Here is a 20485-nt window from a genome sequence, read left to right on the forward strand (position 1 = left end):
GCCTCGACCTGCTGGGCTCCGACGATCCTTCCACCTCAGCCTTCCAAGTAGCCGGAACTACAGGTGCACGCTACTATGCCCGGCTAATTTTTTTTAAATTGGCGTGATTGAGGGCTCGCCAAGTTGCCCGGGATGATCTTGAACCCGCAGGCTCAGGCAGTTCACTCGCCTTGGCCTCCCAAAGTGCTGGCATTAAAGACTGAGCCACTAGCCTGGCCATCACTTTCTATTTTAAAGAAAAACACTTGGGCAACCCCTTCGGGTCCCCTCCCACTGTGGGAGCTTTTCTGTCCTCTCAATAAATCCTACTTTCAAAAAAAAAGATAGAAAAACATTTGTAAGGTCCTCTTAAGGAAATCCTGGTTTCTCAAGAATGAGAATGTTTAAAAAATAAATTTCTATTTCATTAACCTGAAAAATCCAAAGCTGGAACATGGCTAAGAAAACAGTGAATGCAGCCAGCGTCTCTAGCACACAGGGTACTTTCCAGCACTGGCTAATTCCCAAGTGTACTGATAAAAGGCGTCCCTGGCTTCTGGTTCAGTGCCCTACTCGCAGGACCAACTCCTCTTGACCTTTTGAGTACTTTTGTTTTTCTCAGACTCTGAGAGAGGCTGATGTACTGGAATTTCTACAGTTGGCCTGAATAGTCATAGATAAAGAGTTTTCTGGAAGCTGCTAGGAGGATGAACTCAGTCCCATAGCTTCAACAGCTGGCTCTATGCTGATGTCTCCCAAATTTAGGTCTCTGGCTGGACCCTTCTCTGGAGGAGAATCTTCTCTAATTGTCTATGGGATAATCTTCTCTAATTGTCTGTGGGATACTGTTAATGCTGAGACATGCAGCATTTCAAAACCGAACATGTTTAAAACAACTTGTCTCATCTTTCCCTTTCAAGACAACTCCTGCCCCTTGTACCACATTTTCCAAGTCCTCAAAGCCAAAACCTTGCAGTAGTCTTTATTCCTTAATACTTACTGCCTCAGTCTTAATACTCTCTTGGTCTTTCTTATTTTTTTATTTTTTTTGAGTCGGAGTCTCACTCTGTCACCCAGGCTGGAGTGCAGTGGCACGCTGCTCATGGCCACCACAGCCCCAACCTGCTGGGCTCAGGTGGTCCTTCTGCCTTAGCCTTCCAAGTAGCTAGAACTACAGGTGCATGCCACCAAACTGCTAAATTTTGATTTACTGTAGAAATGAGCTCTCACCAAGTTACCTGGCCTGGTCTCTAACCCATGGGCTCAGGCAGTCCCTTCACCTTGGCCTCCCAAAGTGCTGGGATTATAGCCACCACTCGGCCTTTGGTTTTTTTTTAAATTTAATTTAATTTAATTTTTTTAGTTGGAGTCTCACTCAGTCACCCAGACTGGAGTGCAGTGGCTGCTCCCGGCCACTGCAGCCTTGCCTGCTGGGCTCCGGTGATCCTCCCACCTCAGCCTTCTGAGTAGCTGGAATTACAGGCATGTGCTACCATGCCCAGCTGATTTTTTGATTTACTGTAGAGGTGAGGTCTCGCTGCCCAGGCGGGTCTTGAACCCGCAGGCTCAGGCAATTCACTCACCTCAGCCTCCCAAAGGCGTGGGATTACAGGCTGAGCCACCCAGCCCGGCTTTTTAATTTTTTTTTATTTTTAAAGATGAGGTCTTGGTTTGTTGTCCAGGCTGGAGTGCAGTGGCATGATCACTGTAGCCTCAAACTCCTGGGCTCAAGTTATCCTCCAACCTCAAGCCACCTGAGTAGCTGGGGCTACAGCTGCATGTCGCCGCTCCTGGCTTAACTTTTTTTAGAGACAGGGTCTCACTATGATGTCCAACCTGGTATGAAACTCCTGGCCTTAAGTGATTCTTCCACCTCAGATTGGGACTACAATATGTGCCCACAACACCCAGGTAGTTTTTTTTTTAGAAATGGGAGTCTCACTGTGATGTCCAGGCTGGTCTGAAACTTCCAGTCTCAAATGATCCTCCTCCTTAGTCTCCAGAATACCTTTTCTCTTTCTGTTGTATAATTCATAATTGTGTTCACTGTTTATTGCACCCTCCCCCCTCCACCACACACACTCCCAGCCTAAACTACATGTGAGCAAGGATCTTTGTTTTGTTCACTGATGTAACTCAGGCAACTTAAACAATGCCTAGCATATATTAAGTGCTCAATAACATTAGTTGAATGAATGAATATATAGTACAGGAGGAGTTAGGATTGCATCCTTTTCTAGTTAAACCTGAATTTAAATTCCATCTGTGGCCAGGCATAATGAATGGCTCATACTTGTAATCCCAGCACTTTGGAAGGCCGAAGTGGGTGGACTGCTTGAGTCCAGGAGTTTGAGACCATCCTAGGCAACATAGCAAAACCTCATCTCTACAAAAAAATTGAAAAATTAGCCAGGCATCGTAGTGTGTACCTGTAGTCCCACAGGGACGGCTACTCAGGATGCTGACTGAGATGGAAGGATCACCTGAGCCTGGGAGGTCGAGGCTGCCACGAGCTGTGATCGTTGTGATCATGCCACTGCACTCCAGTCTGGGTGACAGTGAGACTCCAACTCAAAAATAAATAAAATAAGTAAATAGATTTTATTTGTGACCATTACTTGATATTTGACCTTATGCAGCTTTCCTGAGTCTGGATTCTCCTATCTGTTAAATTTGGAGAATAAGATCCACCTCATGGAGGCCATTGGGAGGATTAAATGAGAGAAGGCAAGGAAGTGCTAAACAATGTGCCTGGTACATAAGCATCCAACAGATGGCGGCTGTTGTTATTATTGCCTCCCATTTGGTCAGTTACTGAATCTGCTGTTGATTTTTCCTGTGGAATGACTCTCCTGCCTGTTCTTAATTCCCATTGCCACTGGCTAAATTTAGACCCTATTAACAGTTTACTCTGGCATAGTAGAGTCTCTTGTTGATCCATCTCTTAGAATCATTTTATTAGAGCAAGATCTCATTGGGTTGCTTCTATGCCCAGATTCCTTTGGGCTCCCCACTGTCTACAGAATAAAATCTAGTCTTTAAGCTAGTGTCAGAGCTGTCTACAAGTTGACCTCCATCTATCTTTTCAATCTTGGTCTTCCACTTCACCCTCCTATTTCTATTCCACGGCTACACTTCACAGCACTGTTCTGAGCGGCACTGTCTGATCACATCTGCTAATCTGTCTCCCATATGTCTAGTGCATATAATTTGAATATTTCATTAACCTGAACCAAATGAACTGGTTATTTTTATAGGTAAAATATTAAACAATTATATGCTTTAACTTTTTTTTTTTTTTTTGAGTTGGAGTCTCACTCTGTCATCCAGGCTGGAGTACAGTAGCACGCTCCCAACCACCGCAGCCTAAAACTGTTGGGCTCAGGTGATCCTTCCGCCTCAGCCTTCCAAGTAGCTGGAACTACAGGCACGTGCCAACATGCCTGGCTAATTTTTTTATTTACTGTAGAGATGCGCTCTGCCAAGTTGTCTGGGCAGGTCTTGAACTCATGGGCTCAGGCAATCCTCTCACCCTGGCTTCCTAAAGTACTGGGATTATAGGTATGAGCCACTGTGTCCGGTCTTATATGCTTCAACTTAATGAGTTGTGTGTTTGGGCTTCACCAAAGATTGGCAGGGCAGAGCCTAGGTACTTTTCATCTCTGCATCCTCCACTACATCTAGCATGGGAATTGGCTCGTAAGCATTCAATAAATGACTGCTGGTCAGGCACGGTGGCACATACCTGTAATCCTAACACTTTGGGAGGCTGAGGTGGGATGCTCACTTGAGGTCAGGAGTTTGAGACCAGCCTAGGCAACACAAAGAGACCCTGTCTCTACAAAAAGAATTTAAAAAATTAGCCAGGCATGGTGGCATGTGTTTACAGTCCTAGCTGCCTGGGAGACTGAGATGGAGAATCACTTGAGCCCAAGTGTTGGATGTTGCAGTGAGTTATGATTGCATCACTGCACTCCAGCCTTGACAACAGAGAAAGTCCCTGCCACTGGGAAAAAAAAACAACAACAACAACAAATAAATGACTGTCAAATTGAACTGAAAATTGTAGAAAAAAGGGAACACTGAAACTGCCAAAGCACCTTAAGCTAAAGGGAACAATTTTGTTGAAAGGGAACTGAGAGATGTTTCATAGCTGCAATGCTTTGTTTCTCATGTAGACATGACTCTGGATGTTGAAACCTGCCTTGCAGTGGTGGGATATTTCAAATCACACACACTGTAGGCTGTGAGAATTATTTCACACATTTAAACAAATCTCGATCCCCTCCTGAGGTATTTAAGCTGGGTCTTGAAAGATGTATAGGATTTTGGATGCATCTATATTTTAATACTAGGATAAAATTCCTTCCTTATTTCTGGAAGGAATCAACTTTATTTTCTATACAAACCTAAACTGAAAGCTAGAATGGGAACATCAGGCTCTATGAAGGCAGTGTCTGCATCTGTTTTGCTCACCACTGTATCCTCAATACCAAACAGTGCCTAGCATGAAGTCAGACCATTCGTTGAATATGCATTCTCACCTATTTGGGTCTTCTATTGTTTTCCTTTATTTGAAAAGATTTGTGATTAAATGAGAAATCCAAACTCAAAAACCTTAAAAAGGTCAGAGATTCTACACTAGAATTTGAGATTTTTCCACATAGGCAAATGAATTCCTCTGGGAAATCTTTCAGAAAGACAAAACGCTTGCTGGTTCCATTGCCAAGGGAAATCCCCTGAAAGCAGACTTCATGAATATGTGCCACTGGGCGCCAGGCAGCAGCTGAACTACTCACCCAGGTGGACTTTCCCTTGGGTCGGGGAGCTTTCGCCAAAGTCTGGGTACCAACACTCCTGCAGCTCTAACACGAGCCTGTTGGGCAGACTTGCTGTGTCTGTGTGGAAAGTTTGATCTTCCTCTCTGTGGGGCCACCAAGTTAGACTTTTTGAAATGACTTTCTGATTTTTTGAAAAATTTTAGAGATGACTTGCCATCTCGTGAGTCTTGGAAAATCTCCTGGGGGCCTCCGTTTGGCAAGGCCCACATTCTCCTTTGGGGGTGGAGGTGGGTGGAAGGTAGGGGTTACCCACAAGGCAAAGGTAAAAAGTGGCAGGGTAGATTCCCAGTGACTACAGACATACTGCATCACATGGCATTTAAAGGCAAGATAAGAATCTAGCCCTTAACTTAAGGTCCTCTGGCAGTTTCAGTGAGCTATGTTTCCATGTGATATTAGTATGTGTTGAAACACAATGTCCTGTGAGTTGGTCACTGGTAGGAAAGCATCTGAGGAAAATTGAGGAGAGCACTGGTAGGAGAGCATCTGATGTTAAGGGCCCCCCACAAGACAGCTGTGGCAAGGAGGGAGTCAGGGATGTAACTGCTCTAGGTGAAGAGAAGGAAGTAGGACTCTGCCCAGCATCCTGGCCAGGCTTTCACCAACCCACGGCCCCCTCAGAGGACTCCCCGAGAGCAAGAACCTGGTGCTGTTTGTATCTTTCCCTTTCTATCTTTCTCAAACCAATTTTGGTCCCTCAGTTCTTTCTGCACCCTGTTAGCTATGGTTGGTTACCTAGGACTTCGGTCATTCGAGGTGAATCTTGGGAAGGAGAAAAGAGTGATTTCTCTGTACTCTAGTTCCATAATTTATGGATAAAGGAGAGAGACATCTAGATGGGATGTCAAATGTGGAGTGGGGTGTGACTTCGCGCTTACATGAAGTAACTTGGTTATGCTTCCACTCATAAGCCCTTCAAACCTGACCAAATCCCAATACAGCAACATTCCTCAGCCCCCTTGTCTGTAATATCTAGTGTGGTTCTTTCACCGTCCAGGACCAATGGTGGGTGCAATACGAGGGGAACCCCTCCAAAATAGGAATTATCTTTTGGAATTGCTACTCACTTGTAATACAGGCTTCCTTCACTAGGTAAGGGCTCTAGGAACCCATCGGAATCAGTGTACTAGCTGGCATTGTTGTGAGGCTGAGTTCTGCTTCAGTGAACGTTTTTTGTAGAGATTCTTTCAGGGCATTTCCCCGTTTCATAACAGGTGACTTACAAGTGAACCTGCCCACACCACGCTGTGTGTTCAGCAGTTTTTGATCAAAAATGCATGACCCCTGTGTCCCACCCTCCCTATTCACCTAGTCTCGATCTCACCCCAAGCAGCTTTTCATTTATTTCCCAGGATGAAAAAAGTCCTCAAAGGGAAATACTTTGCTGTGGAAGAGGTGAAACAAAAAACAGCAGAAGCACTAAAAGGCATCAAAACTGATGAGTTAAAAAACTGTTTTGAACAGTGGAAAAAATGTCTCGATAGGTGTATTGCACCAAATGGAGAGTACTTTGAAGTTGATTGGAGTTTAAACATGTAAGAAAAAAATACACATTTTAAAAAAATAAATAAATTCTGGGGGTTTTTTTTTGCTGCCCCTTAAAAGTCTAGCAACATAGCAATCACACAACTTTAATTTTTTTCCCCCTCCATGCCCATCCCTTTCCTTAATGGTCAATATAATTCCATGCCTGGATTCTCTCAGCCATTCCTAAAAACAAGCCTCTGACATGCTCAGGCTGCCTCTTGTATCAACTCAACCCAAAGGACATTTAAATACAACTATCCACAGATCCCTCTAGAGATCCAAAACTTTTGACTTTTAGCTACAGCAACTTGACTTTTAGCTACAGCAACTTCAGTATTACCCTTTTACAACTTTTGATGTTTCTTTTGTTTTTTCAAACTGCCTTAAATTAAGACGCAAATGCTTGGCTGATTTCTTGTTTCTGGAAGCCAAGACTTTGAGAAACACTGAGAATTCTTATGGGTCTCCCCGGAGTACTGTAAGAAGCAATGGAAGACCCCAGCTGGCTTGGGCTTTACCGTTGGTGGTTTTCAACACAACTTCCCCTTAGGCATGATAACACAGGAAGCCCTTCATGGCTTGAGAGAACAGCAAATGTTCCCACGAAAGTAAGACAGGGGAAGGGAAAGGGAGATAGGTCCTGAGTCTTCCACATGTTTAGGCTCTGCTCTGAATGTCAGAAGCACTGGGTTTGAATCCTAAGCCTTGCCATAGACTACTTGGCGACCATGCTGTACCCACTTTGAAGGCACAGAGTAAAAATAATTAAAATAACATAAGGTGAAAATAAGTCACCTACTAGTAGCTGTAAACTCAGCTTTTCTTTGTGAAAGGAGAGGGTACTGGCTAATAAGGCCTGGATTGCTGGCTATTTTGCTTTAATCTATCCCTAGCAAAGAATGAAACTAAGTAGGTACTGCATGGGTCTGCACTACACACTGCTATTATTCAGAAGTGAAACTCATGTCATCTTCCTAATTTGGAAACAAGCCAATTCTTACGTACCCTGTCCCACACACAGGCAGCCTCACTCATGAATGTGGATGAGGAATGGAACCGCAAGCATAAATTAGCTCACTGAGATTTGTACAACCATGGTGCTTCTCTACAGCTTGGGATCGTAATGCATTTTATTTACTTTATTCACTCTATTCCTCCCCCACCCTCAAGCTCTCTCATCAGGTGGTGAAAGGGAGGTGCAAAGGTTGGCCAGGCATCGAGAGAGTGAGTCAAGAATAGAGAGGAAATAAGATTCAACAGCCTTCCCTTTTGCCTAGAGACACTTCCTCTTCCCTGAGGCTTCCTAATGAGCTTCCTCTAATTCCTATTTTCTTACCACAAAATTAAGTCATTGCTGATGCTCAGAATGATTCAAGTTCTCTTGAGATAATTGGAGAGAGGGAGAGTGAGAATGCAAATAAATGAGGTTTCTGAGCATTTTAAGCAATATTTCCAGTCACTAGTTTAGGGACAAATTCTTGAGAACCTAGTTATTGATGGAAAAGCAAGACAGTGTTCCAGTTTCATTTTTGACCTGCTTTGAAATGACTTGATGGATGTCAGCTAAATCCCCACACTTCACTCTAACTGCATCTAATCCATAATGGTGAGACAAAGGTGCATTTCAAAAATCAACCACAGTTTTAGGCATGAAGACTTTCCAAAGATTAAAAACTCTAGAATGATGTCTATAAGTACATGGCAAGTTTTATGCCAGTTACCACACTGCCACATATAGAGTAGATGTCTAATAAATCTTTAGTTCATTTAAGACATGGTACGATTATAGAGGGTGGCATTGAGAAGTTATTGTTATTTTTTGAGGATAAGACACCACAGACGAAATTCCTGCTTAGCCAACTCACACACAAAATACCAAAGAGCAATAGGGGAATTTACTCAAAGGAGAAGTGGGCATTAGAGGTAAAAATCAGGAAGACATTTTCAAACAACTTCTCCAAAGAAACTGAACAACATTTACTAAGCCCCTTTTATGAGCAAGAAGCTGGGGGAGCTGCTCTGGGAGACCCACAGATGAACCAGATGGAGTCCCCACCAGTTCAGTGGGGTAGATAAAGCATGAATCATGAAAGCAAAGCTAACATGAGGCAGTTGTGACACAGAAGAAAGAAGTAACAGAGCACTTCAGAGGAGGAAATGACCTTACATACAGATGCCAGAGGGAATGTAAGACTGTAGGCTGGAAGAAGCATATCCAAGCTCAGCTGGAGAAGACAGGGAGGACTCTAACAGGTGTGTTAGATTTTAGGAGCTGTATACAGGCACAATACAACATGGAGTGGGAGTGGCATGAACAGAGAAGCAGAGGAAGGAAAAAGAGCCTGTTTAGAGCAAACTAGCCAATGGCCTAGCTTGACTAGGACACAAGTATGTTCTGAATTAGGGTACAGTTGAAGGGAGGAAGACTTGAATGCTAAGGATTTATTTTCTGGTTGGAAGGCAATGGGGAGACATTTAATGTTTTTGAGCAAGGAGAGTGGCATGATTAGAATTATGCTTTGGGAGGATAAACCTGGTAGAGTACTTATGATGAACTGTAGGTGGTGGTATCAATCGGGGGCTATAGCTCATAGTCCAAGTGAAAGTTTTTGAAGGCCTGAATTGCAGTAGTAGTAATGGGAACAGAGAGCAGAAAATGTCTCTAAGAGATTTCTGAAGAGCCCTCCCTCCACCATTATAAAAAATAATACACAGGCTGGGCATGGTGATTCATGCCTATAATATCAGCACTTTGGGAGGAGGAGGCAAGAGGACTACCTGAACCCAGGGGATCAAGGCCAGCCTGGGCAGATTGGTGAGACCTACCTCTACAGTAAATAAAAAATATTAGCTGGATGTGGTGGCACATACCTGTAGTTCCAGCCGCTTGAAAGGCTGAGGCAGAAGGATCACCTGAGCCCAGAAGGTTGGGGCTGTGGTACCTGTGATCCTGCAACTACAATCCAGCCTGAGTGACAGAGTGAGACTCTCTGCCAAAAAAAAAAAAAAAATAATAATAATAATAATACACCATCCATAGCAGGGCTATATATAATAGGCAAAAAAGTAGAAGCTATTCAATGCCCATCCACATAGAATGGATAAATTGTAGTACATTCACACTATATAGTAATGAAACAAATGAAATACAATTACATGCCGAGTGTGGCTGCTCATTTCTGTAATCCCAGCACTTTGGGAGGTTGAGGCAAGAGGACTGCCTGAGTCCCTGTGTTTGAGACTAGCCTGGGCAACTTGGCAAGACCTTGTCTCTACAATAAATCAAAAAATTAGCCGGGCATGGTGGTGTGTGCCTGTGGTTCCAGCTACTTGTAAGACTGAGGCAGAAGGATCGCCTGGGCCCAGCAGGTCGAGGCTGCGGTGGCTGGGAGCGGCCACTGAACTCCAGCCTGGGCGACAGAGTGAGACTCCTACTCAAAAGAAAAAAAAATACAATTACATACAACAACATGGATGAACCTCACATAAGGCTGAACAAAAGAAGCCAGAAACAAAAGAGCACATCCTGAACGATCCCATTTATATCAAGTACAAAGCAGACAAGAACTAATCTATACTAGATAGTGGTTACCTTTGTGGGGCTAAGAGATGGTAGAAGGAGGTGGCAGGGGCTTCTGGGTTTTGGTAACACATGATGAACAGATTGTGATACAACAACTGGGTTTGTGTTTTCTCACTCTTCCTTCTATTTTTTCTTCTTAGACAATACACAAGAGTATGGTCACTATGACAAATGCAGTCTCAATTTTGAAATTAAAATATCCAGTTCTATAACAAGAAGAATTCCAAACAGTGTTGTGTAATTTCTACTCTGCCAGCTTAGGCTGGCTTTAGACTGAAGCATACAGTGGAAGTGGATTGGGGTGATGGCTGACTTTTCCTCCCAAATCATCACTGGCTCAATTTCTCCCCAACTTGCTGTTGTTTTTCCCCCAGCCAGAGTAGATGGTGGGCAGTGAAGGGTTAGGATGAGGAGAAGAGGTGAGGTGGTTGGGTTAATGCTTTCTATGCCCAGAAAGTGTTTAAAGCTGGTGTCTCTGGTAAGTCTGGCAGATGGCTTAAGCAGATGCTTCCTATCTTGGCCACTTTTCTAGGCTCTTCAGTGCATCTCTGCTGAGCCCATATATCTTTATATCTAGGTGGCCACATGCAGCTCCTTCCTCAAACCCTGAGCAACCAGAAGTTCCCCCTCCAACTCAAGACAGCTCTAAGGCAGCTCTCGCCAACCTGTGTGGCCTCCATGTAGCCCTCAGGAACCATGCAGTGTAGTCAGGTTTCAAGGTAGTAGTTCTCTCTGGCTTCTGTTCCAATGCCCTTTGTCAGCCCTTCTGTCACCCTTTAGATTCCCAGGCAGAGTCAGGCCCCATTCACAGTGGCTTCAACTTTCTCAGGCACCACCTCTCTGGGTGCCCCATACTGCGGAAGGAGCTCGAGGCCCTTGTATTGAGATAAGACAATTTCCTGGAGTCTTAGGGTCAGAGGGCACCCAAAGAATTAAGCATAGCCATGGCTCTCTCCAAAGAAGAATCTTTTTTTTTTTTTTTTTTTGAGTTGGAGTCTCACTCTGTCACCCAGACTGGAGTGCAGTAGCTGCTCCCAGCCACTGCAGCCTCGACCTGCTGGGCTCTAGCGATCCTTCCGCCTCAGCCTTCCAAGTAGCCGGAATTACAGGCGTGCGCTACCACGCCTGGCTGATTTTCTGATTTATTGTAGAGATGAGGTCTCGCTGCCCAGGCGGGTCTTGAAGCCGCGGGCTCAGGCAATCCACTCACCTCAGCCTCCCAAAGGCGCGGGATTACAGGCTGAGCCACCGAGCCCGGCCAAAGAAGAATCTTTATCATTTAATTCCTCTGATTCCTTCGTATCTTTGGACTGGCTGAAGGAACCAGGAGTTGTGAGACAGATTCTCCTTCATTCCTCCTGCAAATTCTGCATATGGGTGTCTGCCTCACACCACCTGGGAATTTTGGTATCTACAGTTTTTGTGCTTCCGTGGAAACTGAGGCAGGAAGAGTTCTAGTCTAAGAGTCTGTTAAACATTTTGTAAAAATTTCAGACCATGCAAAAGATGAAGAGAACATAAAAATCATCCATAATCCAAATACCCAGAGAAACCAACTAACATTTTGGAATCAATAAAACGTTATTCCAGTCAGGCACAGTGGCTCATGTCTGTAATCCCAACACTTTAGGAGATGGAGATGCGACGATTACCTGAGTCCAGAGGTTTAAGACCAGTATGGGCAACTTTGTGAGACCTCGTCTCTACAATTAAAAAAAAAAATTAGCTGGGTGTGGTGGCACATGCCTGTAGTTCTTGGAAGGCTGAGGCAGAAGGGTCGCCTGAACTCAGCAGGTCAAGGCTGCAGCAACTGTGACTGTATCACTGCACTCCAACCTGGGTGATAGAGTGAGACTTTGACTAAAAATAAATAAATAAATAAAAAATAGGATCACACTAGACATACCATTTTGTAGCTTTTTCATTTATTCCATGGTGACAAATTAAAAAGTATTATTTTAATACCTGTAATATCTAAAATTATGTTTATTTACTTCTTCCTTCCCTTGTTTTGAACATTTAGTGACTTTCAAATTTTTTTTTTGAGTCAGAGCCTCACTCTGTCACCCAGGCTGGAGTGCAGTGGCTTGCTCACCACCACCGCAGCGTTGACCTGCTGGGCTCAGACCATCCTTCCACTTCAGCCTTCCAAGTAGCCAAACTACAGGTGCGTGCTACCATGCCTGGCTAATTTTTTGATATATTGTAGAAATGAGGTCTCACCAAGTTGCCCAGGTTGGTCTCAAACCCCTGGGCTCAGGCAATCCTCTTGCCTTGGCCTCCCAAAGTGCTGGGATTACAGGCTTGAGCCATCATGCCTGGCCCCAATTTTTTTTACTACCAGTAATTTTTTTTTTTTGAGTCAGAATCTCACTTATGTTGTCCAGGTTGGAGTGCAGTGGCACACTCATGGCTACTGCAGCCTCGATCTGCTGGGCTCAGGTGATCCTTCGGCCTCAGCCTTTAAGTAACTGGAATACACACACACAGGCTGTGCCACCACGCCTGGCTAATTTTTTGATTTATTGTAGAGATGGGGGGGTCTCATCAAGTTGCCCAGGCTGGTCTCAAACCCAAGAGCTCAGTCAATCCTCTCACCTCCACCTCCAAATAGGCGAGAGCCACCGCGCCCGGCTATTATCAATAATTCTTATGAATGAGTGAGCTGTTTTCAAAATGGTTAAATTTGAATGTCCACAGGCTACTCAGGTGAAGATGCTCAGTGGCAAATGTTGAACTGGAAAGATAGAGATAGCGATGGCTCCTTTTTTGAGAAATTTGCTATGAAACTATCCCTGGGGAAGCATAATTTTGCTAGGTCAGAAGCCTAAAGATATCTGTAAGTAAATGGGAAAGAGCCAGTGGAAAGGGATTAACTGAGAGAAAAAGATCCCAATTCAGCAAGAAAAAACAGTATAGGAGTAGGTAGATAGCCGGGCTCGGTGGCTCAGCCTATAATCCCGTGCTTTGGGAGGCTGAGGTGAGTGGATTGCCTGAGCCCGCGGGTTCGAGACCCCCTGGGCAACTTGCCGAGACCTCATCTCTACAATAAATCAAAAAATTAGCTGGGCGTGGTAGCGTGCGCCTGTAGTTCTAGTTACTCGGAAGGCTGAGGCGGAAGGATCACCAGAGCCCAGCAGGTTGAGGCTGCAGTGACCGGGAGCGGCCACTGCACTCCAGTCTGGGTGACAGAGTAAGACTCCAACTAAAAAAAAACAAAAACAAAAACAACAGAAATAGGTAGAAAAAGTAACCTAGGAAAGAAAAAGGAGAAAAAATTCAGGATAGGAAAGTTATTGGAAAAGGCAAACATTGCTGAAGAGGCTCATAACGGACGGCTTTTAAGTATCTGCTGACAGTGAGAATAATGAGGTTATAACTCAGGACTTAGAATCACAAGTGTTGTTTTAATACCCTCTTACATTCTATTTTAATTTTTTAGAGACAAAGTCTCCCTGGTCACTGGGTCCAGCCTGGATCACGCCTGTCACCCAGGCTGGAGTACAGTGGTGTTATCATAGCTCACTGAAACCTCAAACTAAGGATCACCTCAGCCTCTATGCCCAGCTAATTTTTCCCCCTTTTTTCTTTTCTTAGACTAAAAAAATATAGTTTATTTAAAAGTAAGTTACAGAGAGAAAGAGAAGGGAGAGAGAAGATTCATCTCCCCAAGGTGGGGGATGGGGCTAAAGCCAGAAAGATTGGTAACAGCCATAGCTCAAAGAGCACATGGCCACAACAGAGTCTAGCAAGGCAATGTCCCCCCCACCGCTGTTTTTTCCTTTTGTAAAGAAAGGGTTTCACTATGTTGTCCAGGCTAGTCTAGAACCTCTGGCCTCAAGTGTTACTTCTGCCTCAGCCTCCCAAAGTGCTAGGATTATAGGTGTGAGCCACTGCACCCAGCCTACCCTTTTAAAAATAATAATGGAGTTCATTGAGGCCCTTATTTCTCAAATTACAGTCTACAGTGTTAGCATCACCAGGCATGCCATACCTGAATCAGAACTGGTATTTTAAGTGAGACCCCCCCCAAGTGATTCTATGCTCATGAAAACTTGAGAAGAACTGCTGTAGCCCATCTTCCCCACCTAACAAAAAAGGAAATACAGGCTTCAGGAGATTAGCTGTTTTTCAGGTTATGATTGCAAAGGTTGGGAAAGCTCCTTCAGGAAAATGTGAATTCAACTGGAGATACAAAAATGGATATTATGGTATATAGGGGTAGAGAAAGTAGAATGGTCTGCAGCTATTTAAATTAGGTTTGGAACTGAAAAGATGGACATCACAGGAGGTAAAAAGGATGAAAGAATTTGCACTGCTAATCTCAGCACTTTGGAAGGCTTAGGTGAAAGGATTACATGAGCCCGTGGGTTTGAGACCACCCTGAGCAACATGGCAAGACCTTGTCTCTACAACAACAAAAAAATTTGCCAGGTGTCGTGGTGCACACCTATAGTTTCAGTTACTTGGAAGGCTGAAGTGGAAGGAATGCCTGAGCCCAGGTGGTTGAGGCTGTGATGGCCATGAGTGTGCCACTGCGCTCCAGGCTGGGCGACAGAGTGAGACTCCAACTGAAAAAATAAAAAAGAGAGAGAGAGAATTTACACTGCTATTAAAGTCTTCCTTCACATGACTGCTTTGAGAGGCAGGGTGGGGAGGAAGGTAAGTGATGCTGGACAGGGACAGGCAACAGAGGTCTCCTAGGTGAGGAAAGGATAAGCCTAGGTCAAGGAACTGGTGGTGGGTTGAAGGGGTGGGGCAGGGAAGAAGGCTGGGGTCAAAATAAGGTACTTGAAAGTTTTTTTTTTTTTTACGTAGGAGTCTTACTCTGTTGAGGGCAGTGGCACGCTCCCAGCCACAGCAGCCTTGACTTGCTGGTTAGCGATCTCACAGGGGCCCCCAAATCACAAGATACAGGTGCTACTCAGGGAGCTGAGGCAGGAGGTGGACTTGAGGCCCGGCATTTGAGGCTGTAGCATGCTATGAATACCTGTGAATAGGCACTGTACTCCAGCCAGGGCAACACAGTGAGGCCTCGTCTCAAAAACAAACAAACAAACAAAAATCATGAGACCAGAGTTAAGAAACAATGAGACCAGAATCTGAATGGAGTTCAAATCTCTGGTGATACTGGCAGTGGGAGTAAAATACATTCTACGGGCATTTATAAAGCACTAATTGTTCAATACTGATTTCCTCACATAAACTTCCCTTGGTATGTTGTTGAACAAAAAGAATCATGTGGTTCACTCTAAAAAACAAAACGTTCTTTATCTGTATAAAGTCAGCAATACTTCCTTAGATGTTCTCTTCATAAACATGGTTTGATTGGAGTTTATTTCTTTAGGAGTTCGAGATCAGAGGGCCTGACTTGAAAAAAGACCCATTTCATCAAGGATTTGGCCACTCCTGCCAGAACAGGCTAAGTGCCAAAGGACATGACCCTTGGTATTAGTCAATAGCTATTATCAGGGAGACAGCTTCGGAAGCACAGACTTCCTTCTGAACACAAGCAAGACTTGAGTAAAGTCTGTGAGTACAGAGCTATGCAAGTAGTATTTATGGTATACGCAATGCCCCAGATTAAACTGGTGGCCCTTTTTTACGAACTTATAGTATTATGATGAGAGTACCTGAGCAACAAGTGGTAGAAAACTGTAAGAAAAGAGAAAAGCTGGGCTCGGTGGCTCAGCCTGTAATCTCGCGCCTTTGGGAGGCTGAGGTGAGTGGATTGCCTGAGCCCATGGGTTTGAGACCCGCAGCCACTGCACTCCAGTCTGGGCAACAGAGTGAGACTCCAACTCAAAAAAAAAAAAAAAAAGAACAGAGAAAAGTTTTCATTTTCTGTCAGGTGGAAATAAAGCATGTTACAAAAGATTTACAGAGAATAACCCTTTAAAAATTTGGCATATATGTACAGAAAAATAGGCAGATATATTTGTAAAAACTTAGTAGCAACAGAGTACTCAGTGACAGAAGAGAAGACAGGAAAAAAATGCAGCTTTGGATTATAGGGCAAGATCATTGGAAAGAGAGAAAATACAAAAATGATTTATTTTCAAAGAACTAGTAATATAGTATATTGTAAGCAACAAGTCTGGATGAGGGACTTACCTTTCTTAAGACCTGCCATAGCTACCTCCAAAGAAACCTACTTCATGGAGGTGGAGGCTCCATCCCATTCTCCCAGCCTAGGACACTACTCTGCTCCAGCAGAGCCATATGGACAGAACTGTCAGGGAATTCCATTGGAACCTATCAGGACACTGGCATTCTCTGTTTTGATGCAGTCATAGAAAGCACAAGAAACCTCTTTCAAGAATAGACTTTAAATATTTAGATGTGAACTGAACTGATACTTAAAATGTCCTAGTCCAGCTGAGAGTGATGAGGCATCTGACCTGGGCTCATTAAAATGAATCAGTCTAACATATTAGAAACAAAGCCCGTACCAATATTTCTCAAGCATTTGCTTCTAAGGCTAGGCTTCAAACAGCACCAAAGAGATGACTGGGGTAGTCATTTTAATGTGGTTGAAATTAACTTTCTACATACAATCTCTTGTCAGAAGTTACAAGAAACCTTCATGCTACTGCTATTTATAACAAATTATTGCTGGGCTTGGTTGCTCAGCCTGTAATCCCGCACATTTGGAAGGCTGAGGTGAGTGATTGCCTGAGACCGCAGGTTCAAAACCCGCCTGAGCAACTTGGTGAGACCTCATCTCTACAATAAATCAAAAATTAGCCGGGCATGGTAGCGCATGCCTGTAGTTCCAGCTACTTGGAAGGCTGAGGCGGAAGGATCGCCAGAGCCCAGCAGGTCGAGGCTGCGGTGCACCCACTGCACTCCAGTCTGGGTGACAGAGTGAGACTCCAACTCAAAAAAACAAAACAAAAAAATAACAAATTATCATGATTATCTTAATAACTCAATCCATTTGATTGGAGTGTATTTCTCAGGGCACTCTGGTAGCAAAACAAACTATTGTTAGCCGCCATCAGTGTCTAGATAATTGTCGTCTTGTTTATTTCCATTCCCAGTTGAAAGCAAGTTGTATATGCAGTAGAGTTTCTAGAAGCAATCGTCAGATCAAATATTGTCAACAGAGAAAAACTTGAATAGAGACAGCTTCAGGAAATCATAAAACAGCATAAAATGGAGACGATGAAAGAATATTAAAGATTATTACTCCTATTTTACATTTACTCATCTGTGTTCCTGTCTCGTTATTTTCTTGCATCCCACTATTCTATGGCTTCCTCTGTGTAGATCTGAGTGGAACTCTCTTTGTTTATACAGTATAGACTCACACAGACTGCCTGCCATTGGCTGGGACAGGGCAAGGAAAAGCTGGTCTTCTTTCTGTGCCCTCCCAAGTGCCTTTTGCTAACTTCCTTTCTTATTCTTGCTCCCCTCCTGCCTCCTGTAGGGCTGCTGGGCTATACAGATGACTCATTTTCCACTACCCTTCATCTTCCTTTGTAATTCCCACCTTGTATTGCCAGACTTAGCAAATAAGAAATACAGGAGACCCAGATAGGTGTGAACTTCAGATAGACAATGAATTTTTAGTAAAGTTTGTTTCTGTAATACTCAAGATACACTATTTGCTATTTATCTGAAATTAAAATTTAACTGATATTCCTGCATTTTATCCAGCAACCCTACTCCTTTCTTGAGGGCTACAGGAGGCTCCAGCAGCTGCCTGGATCCCATTGCTGAGAATTCTACCTGCATAAGTTCCAGTCTTGAAAGAATGCTCACATATGAATATTTTAATTTCATTGCAGTGGCCTGTGCTCCTACAGTTTTGGTCACCCCCACAAGGGTTTCCTCCAATATCTTTTATTCTGTGAATTATGAACTGATGAAGGATGGGCAAAATATCAGATCTGGACTCCATTTAGCTTTGCACCCAATTGTCCCAATAATTGTTATTTTTAGCAAGTAAAGATAAGACTTACTGTGATAGACCAGAATTCAGGCGCCTATATAATACATCCTTCTTGCTTTAGAATGAAGCTTTCAGAGGAGAACACATGTGGTATATTTTATAGTACCTTAGGACAGTTTTAAAAAGTGAGAACCTTATACTTATGTGTAAACTTGAAGAGAAAAATTAATTTCATATGAAGAATAAGTCACTTCAGATAGGGTAGTCCCAACAGAGCCCTGAGAGAATAAACTCAGGGTTCTGCCTTGAGATTTTTCTCTTTACTGGAGGAAAAGATATAGTATAAATTCAGGAGAATGCCAGAAGGAAGTACAAAGTACATTAGAAATACTTTTTTTTTTGGACTCGGAGTCTCACTCTGTTGCCCAGGCTGGAGTGCAGTGGCACGCTCATAGTCACTGCAGCGTCAACCTGCTGGGTTTAGCTGGAACTACAGGCATGTGCCACCATGCCCGGCTAATTTTTTTTTTTTGAGGGGGTTGGAGTCTCACTGTCACCCAGGCTGGAGTGCAGTGGCATGCTCTCACAGTCATGGCAACCTCGACCTGCTGGGTTTAGCTGGAACTACAAGTGTGCGCCACCATGCCTGGCTAATTTTTTTTTTTGAGTGAGAGTCTTACTCTGTTGCCCAGACTGGAGTGCAGTGGCACACTCATGGCTACTGCAGCCTTGACCTGCTCAGCTCAGGTGATCCCTCCACCTCAGCCTTCCAAGTAGTTGGAACTACAGACACACGCCACCATGCCCGGCTAGTTTTTGTGATTTATTGCAGAGACGAGGTCTCTCCAAGTTGCCCAGACTGTTCTCAAACCTGTGAGCTCAGGCAATCCTCTTGCCTTTGCCTCCCAAAGTGCTGGGATTACAGGTGTGAGCCACTGTGTCCAGCTAGAAATACTTGTAAGTGGCAAGTCAATGCCCTTTCAAAGCCTTCACTGCTCATGACTGACAAGATCCTAACAATCCAGGACACAGCTTTTTAAAGAATTCCTTTTATTCATTGTGTCTAGAACTTTGCTTGACAGGTAGCTTTCCTGTCACTGAAGTAATGAGAACACAAACAGGTAGCCCAAGTGTCTGGTACCAGCTGCTTCCTTCAGAGGCTCCCTCCCTGAACTCCACAGGGTCACTGGAGACAGTGTGATTTACTCTGAGCAACCTTACAATGGCTTCTCCACTCCTGGACAAAGGACAGATGCACCTCAGTTTATCTTAAGCAGAAGTTAGAATTTAGTTTCTGAATGGTATTAAAGAGTTTTAAAAAGATTTGATTTCTTTACCATAATGCTCTACACTGGTAAGCCATTCAGGATATTTGGGCCCTTTATTCCCTTGTTCCCTTCCTCCCTTTCTCCCCCTTCCTCTTATGTGGTTAACAACAACGTTTCTAAATGAAATATGGGATGTGCTACCATTCAGTCTGTCTGAATTTTTATGAATTACTCTAGCCTAAATCATGAATATTTGACTATGAATCAGGAGAGGTGGGTTATGACTGAAATATCTATACTAACTAACTGTGGGAAGCCAGGTCATCTTCCTGGGTCTGTTCCTCATCTCTGTTGGACTTTATGCCCTTCAAGGTTTACTCCTGCTTTAAAGTTCTAGGATTCTTCTTGTATCCTTCTATCTCTATGTACTCCTAGTCGAGAATTTGCATTAGGCTTTTAGACAAGCTTAGCAAACATTTTTTTCTCTAAAATTTTTTTTCCTGGCCTGGTGTGGTGGCTTAAGCCTGTAATCCCAGAACTTTGGGAGGCCGAGGTGAGAGGACTGCCTGAGCCCACGAGTTAGAGAACAACCTGGGCAACTTGATGAGACCTCATCACTACAATAAATCAAAAAATTAGACAGGCATGGTAGTGTGTGCCTGTAGTTCCAGCTATTTGGAAGGCTGAGGCAGAAGGATCATTTGAGCCCAGCAGGTCAAGGCTGCGGTGGCCGTACTCCAGTCTGGGTAACAGAGTGAGACTACAACTCAAAAAAGAGGATTATCTGAGCCCACACATTCGAGACTAGTCTGGGCAACTCGGCGAGACCTCATCTCTACAATAAACAAACAAAAAAATTAGCTGGGTGTGGTGGTGCATGCCTATAGCTCCAGCTACTTGGAAAGCTAAGGAGGAAGGAGCGCCTGAGCCCAGCAGGCCAAGGCTGTGGTGGCCGTGAGCGTGACACTGTACTCCAGCCTGGGCAACAGAGTGAGACTACAACTCAAAAAAAAAAAAGGAGTTTAGCTTGCTGAAAGCACAGTTTTCTAAGTATACAGTTTATGAAATTTAGAAAACAACCAGATTGAATTTATGAGAGTTTGCTCATTCTCAGTCTCTTTTTTTTTTTTTTTTGAGTTGGAGTCTCACTCTGTCACCCAGACTGGAATGCAGTGGCCACTCCCGGCCACTGCAGCCTCAACCTGCTGGGCTCCGGCAATCCTTCCAAGTAGCTGGAACTACAGGCTCGCGCTACCATGCCTGGCTAATTTTTGATTTATTGTAGAGATGAGGTCTTGTCAAATTTCCTGGGCGGGTCTCGAACCCACGAGCTCAGGCAATTCACTCACCTCAGCCTCCCAAGGAGCGGGATTACAGGCTGAGCCACCAA

General features: G+C 44.0%; 1 protein-coding gene across 1 annotated transcript in view; it reads right to left on the reverse strand.

Moving 5' to 3' along the window:
- Positions 1-16206, reverse strand: part of PSMA6 (proteasome subunit alpha 6) — a 45277-nt gene extending 29071 nt beyond the window's left edge. The window contains exon 1 of the mRNA XM_021719246.1: positions 16045-16206. Within this exon, the coding sequence (XP_021574921.1) occupies positions 16045-16063 (19 nt within the window). The 5' untranslated portion in view covers positions 16064-16206. The remainder of the gene's footprint in view (positions 1-16044) is intronic.
- Between the last annotated feature and the right edge of the window lie 4279 nt (positions 16207-20485).

This window comes from Carlito syrichta, unplaced genomic scaffold (genome assembly GCF_000164805.1).
Source record: "Carlito syrichta isolate Samal-C Ts95f unplaced genomic scaffold, Tarsius_syrichta-2.0.1 Scaffold314334, whole genome shotgun sequence".
Taxonomy (NCBI): Eukaryota; Metazoa; Chordata; class Mammalia; order Primates; family Tarsiidae; genus Carlito; species Carlito syrichta.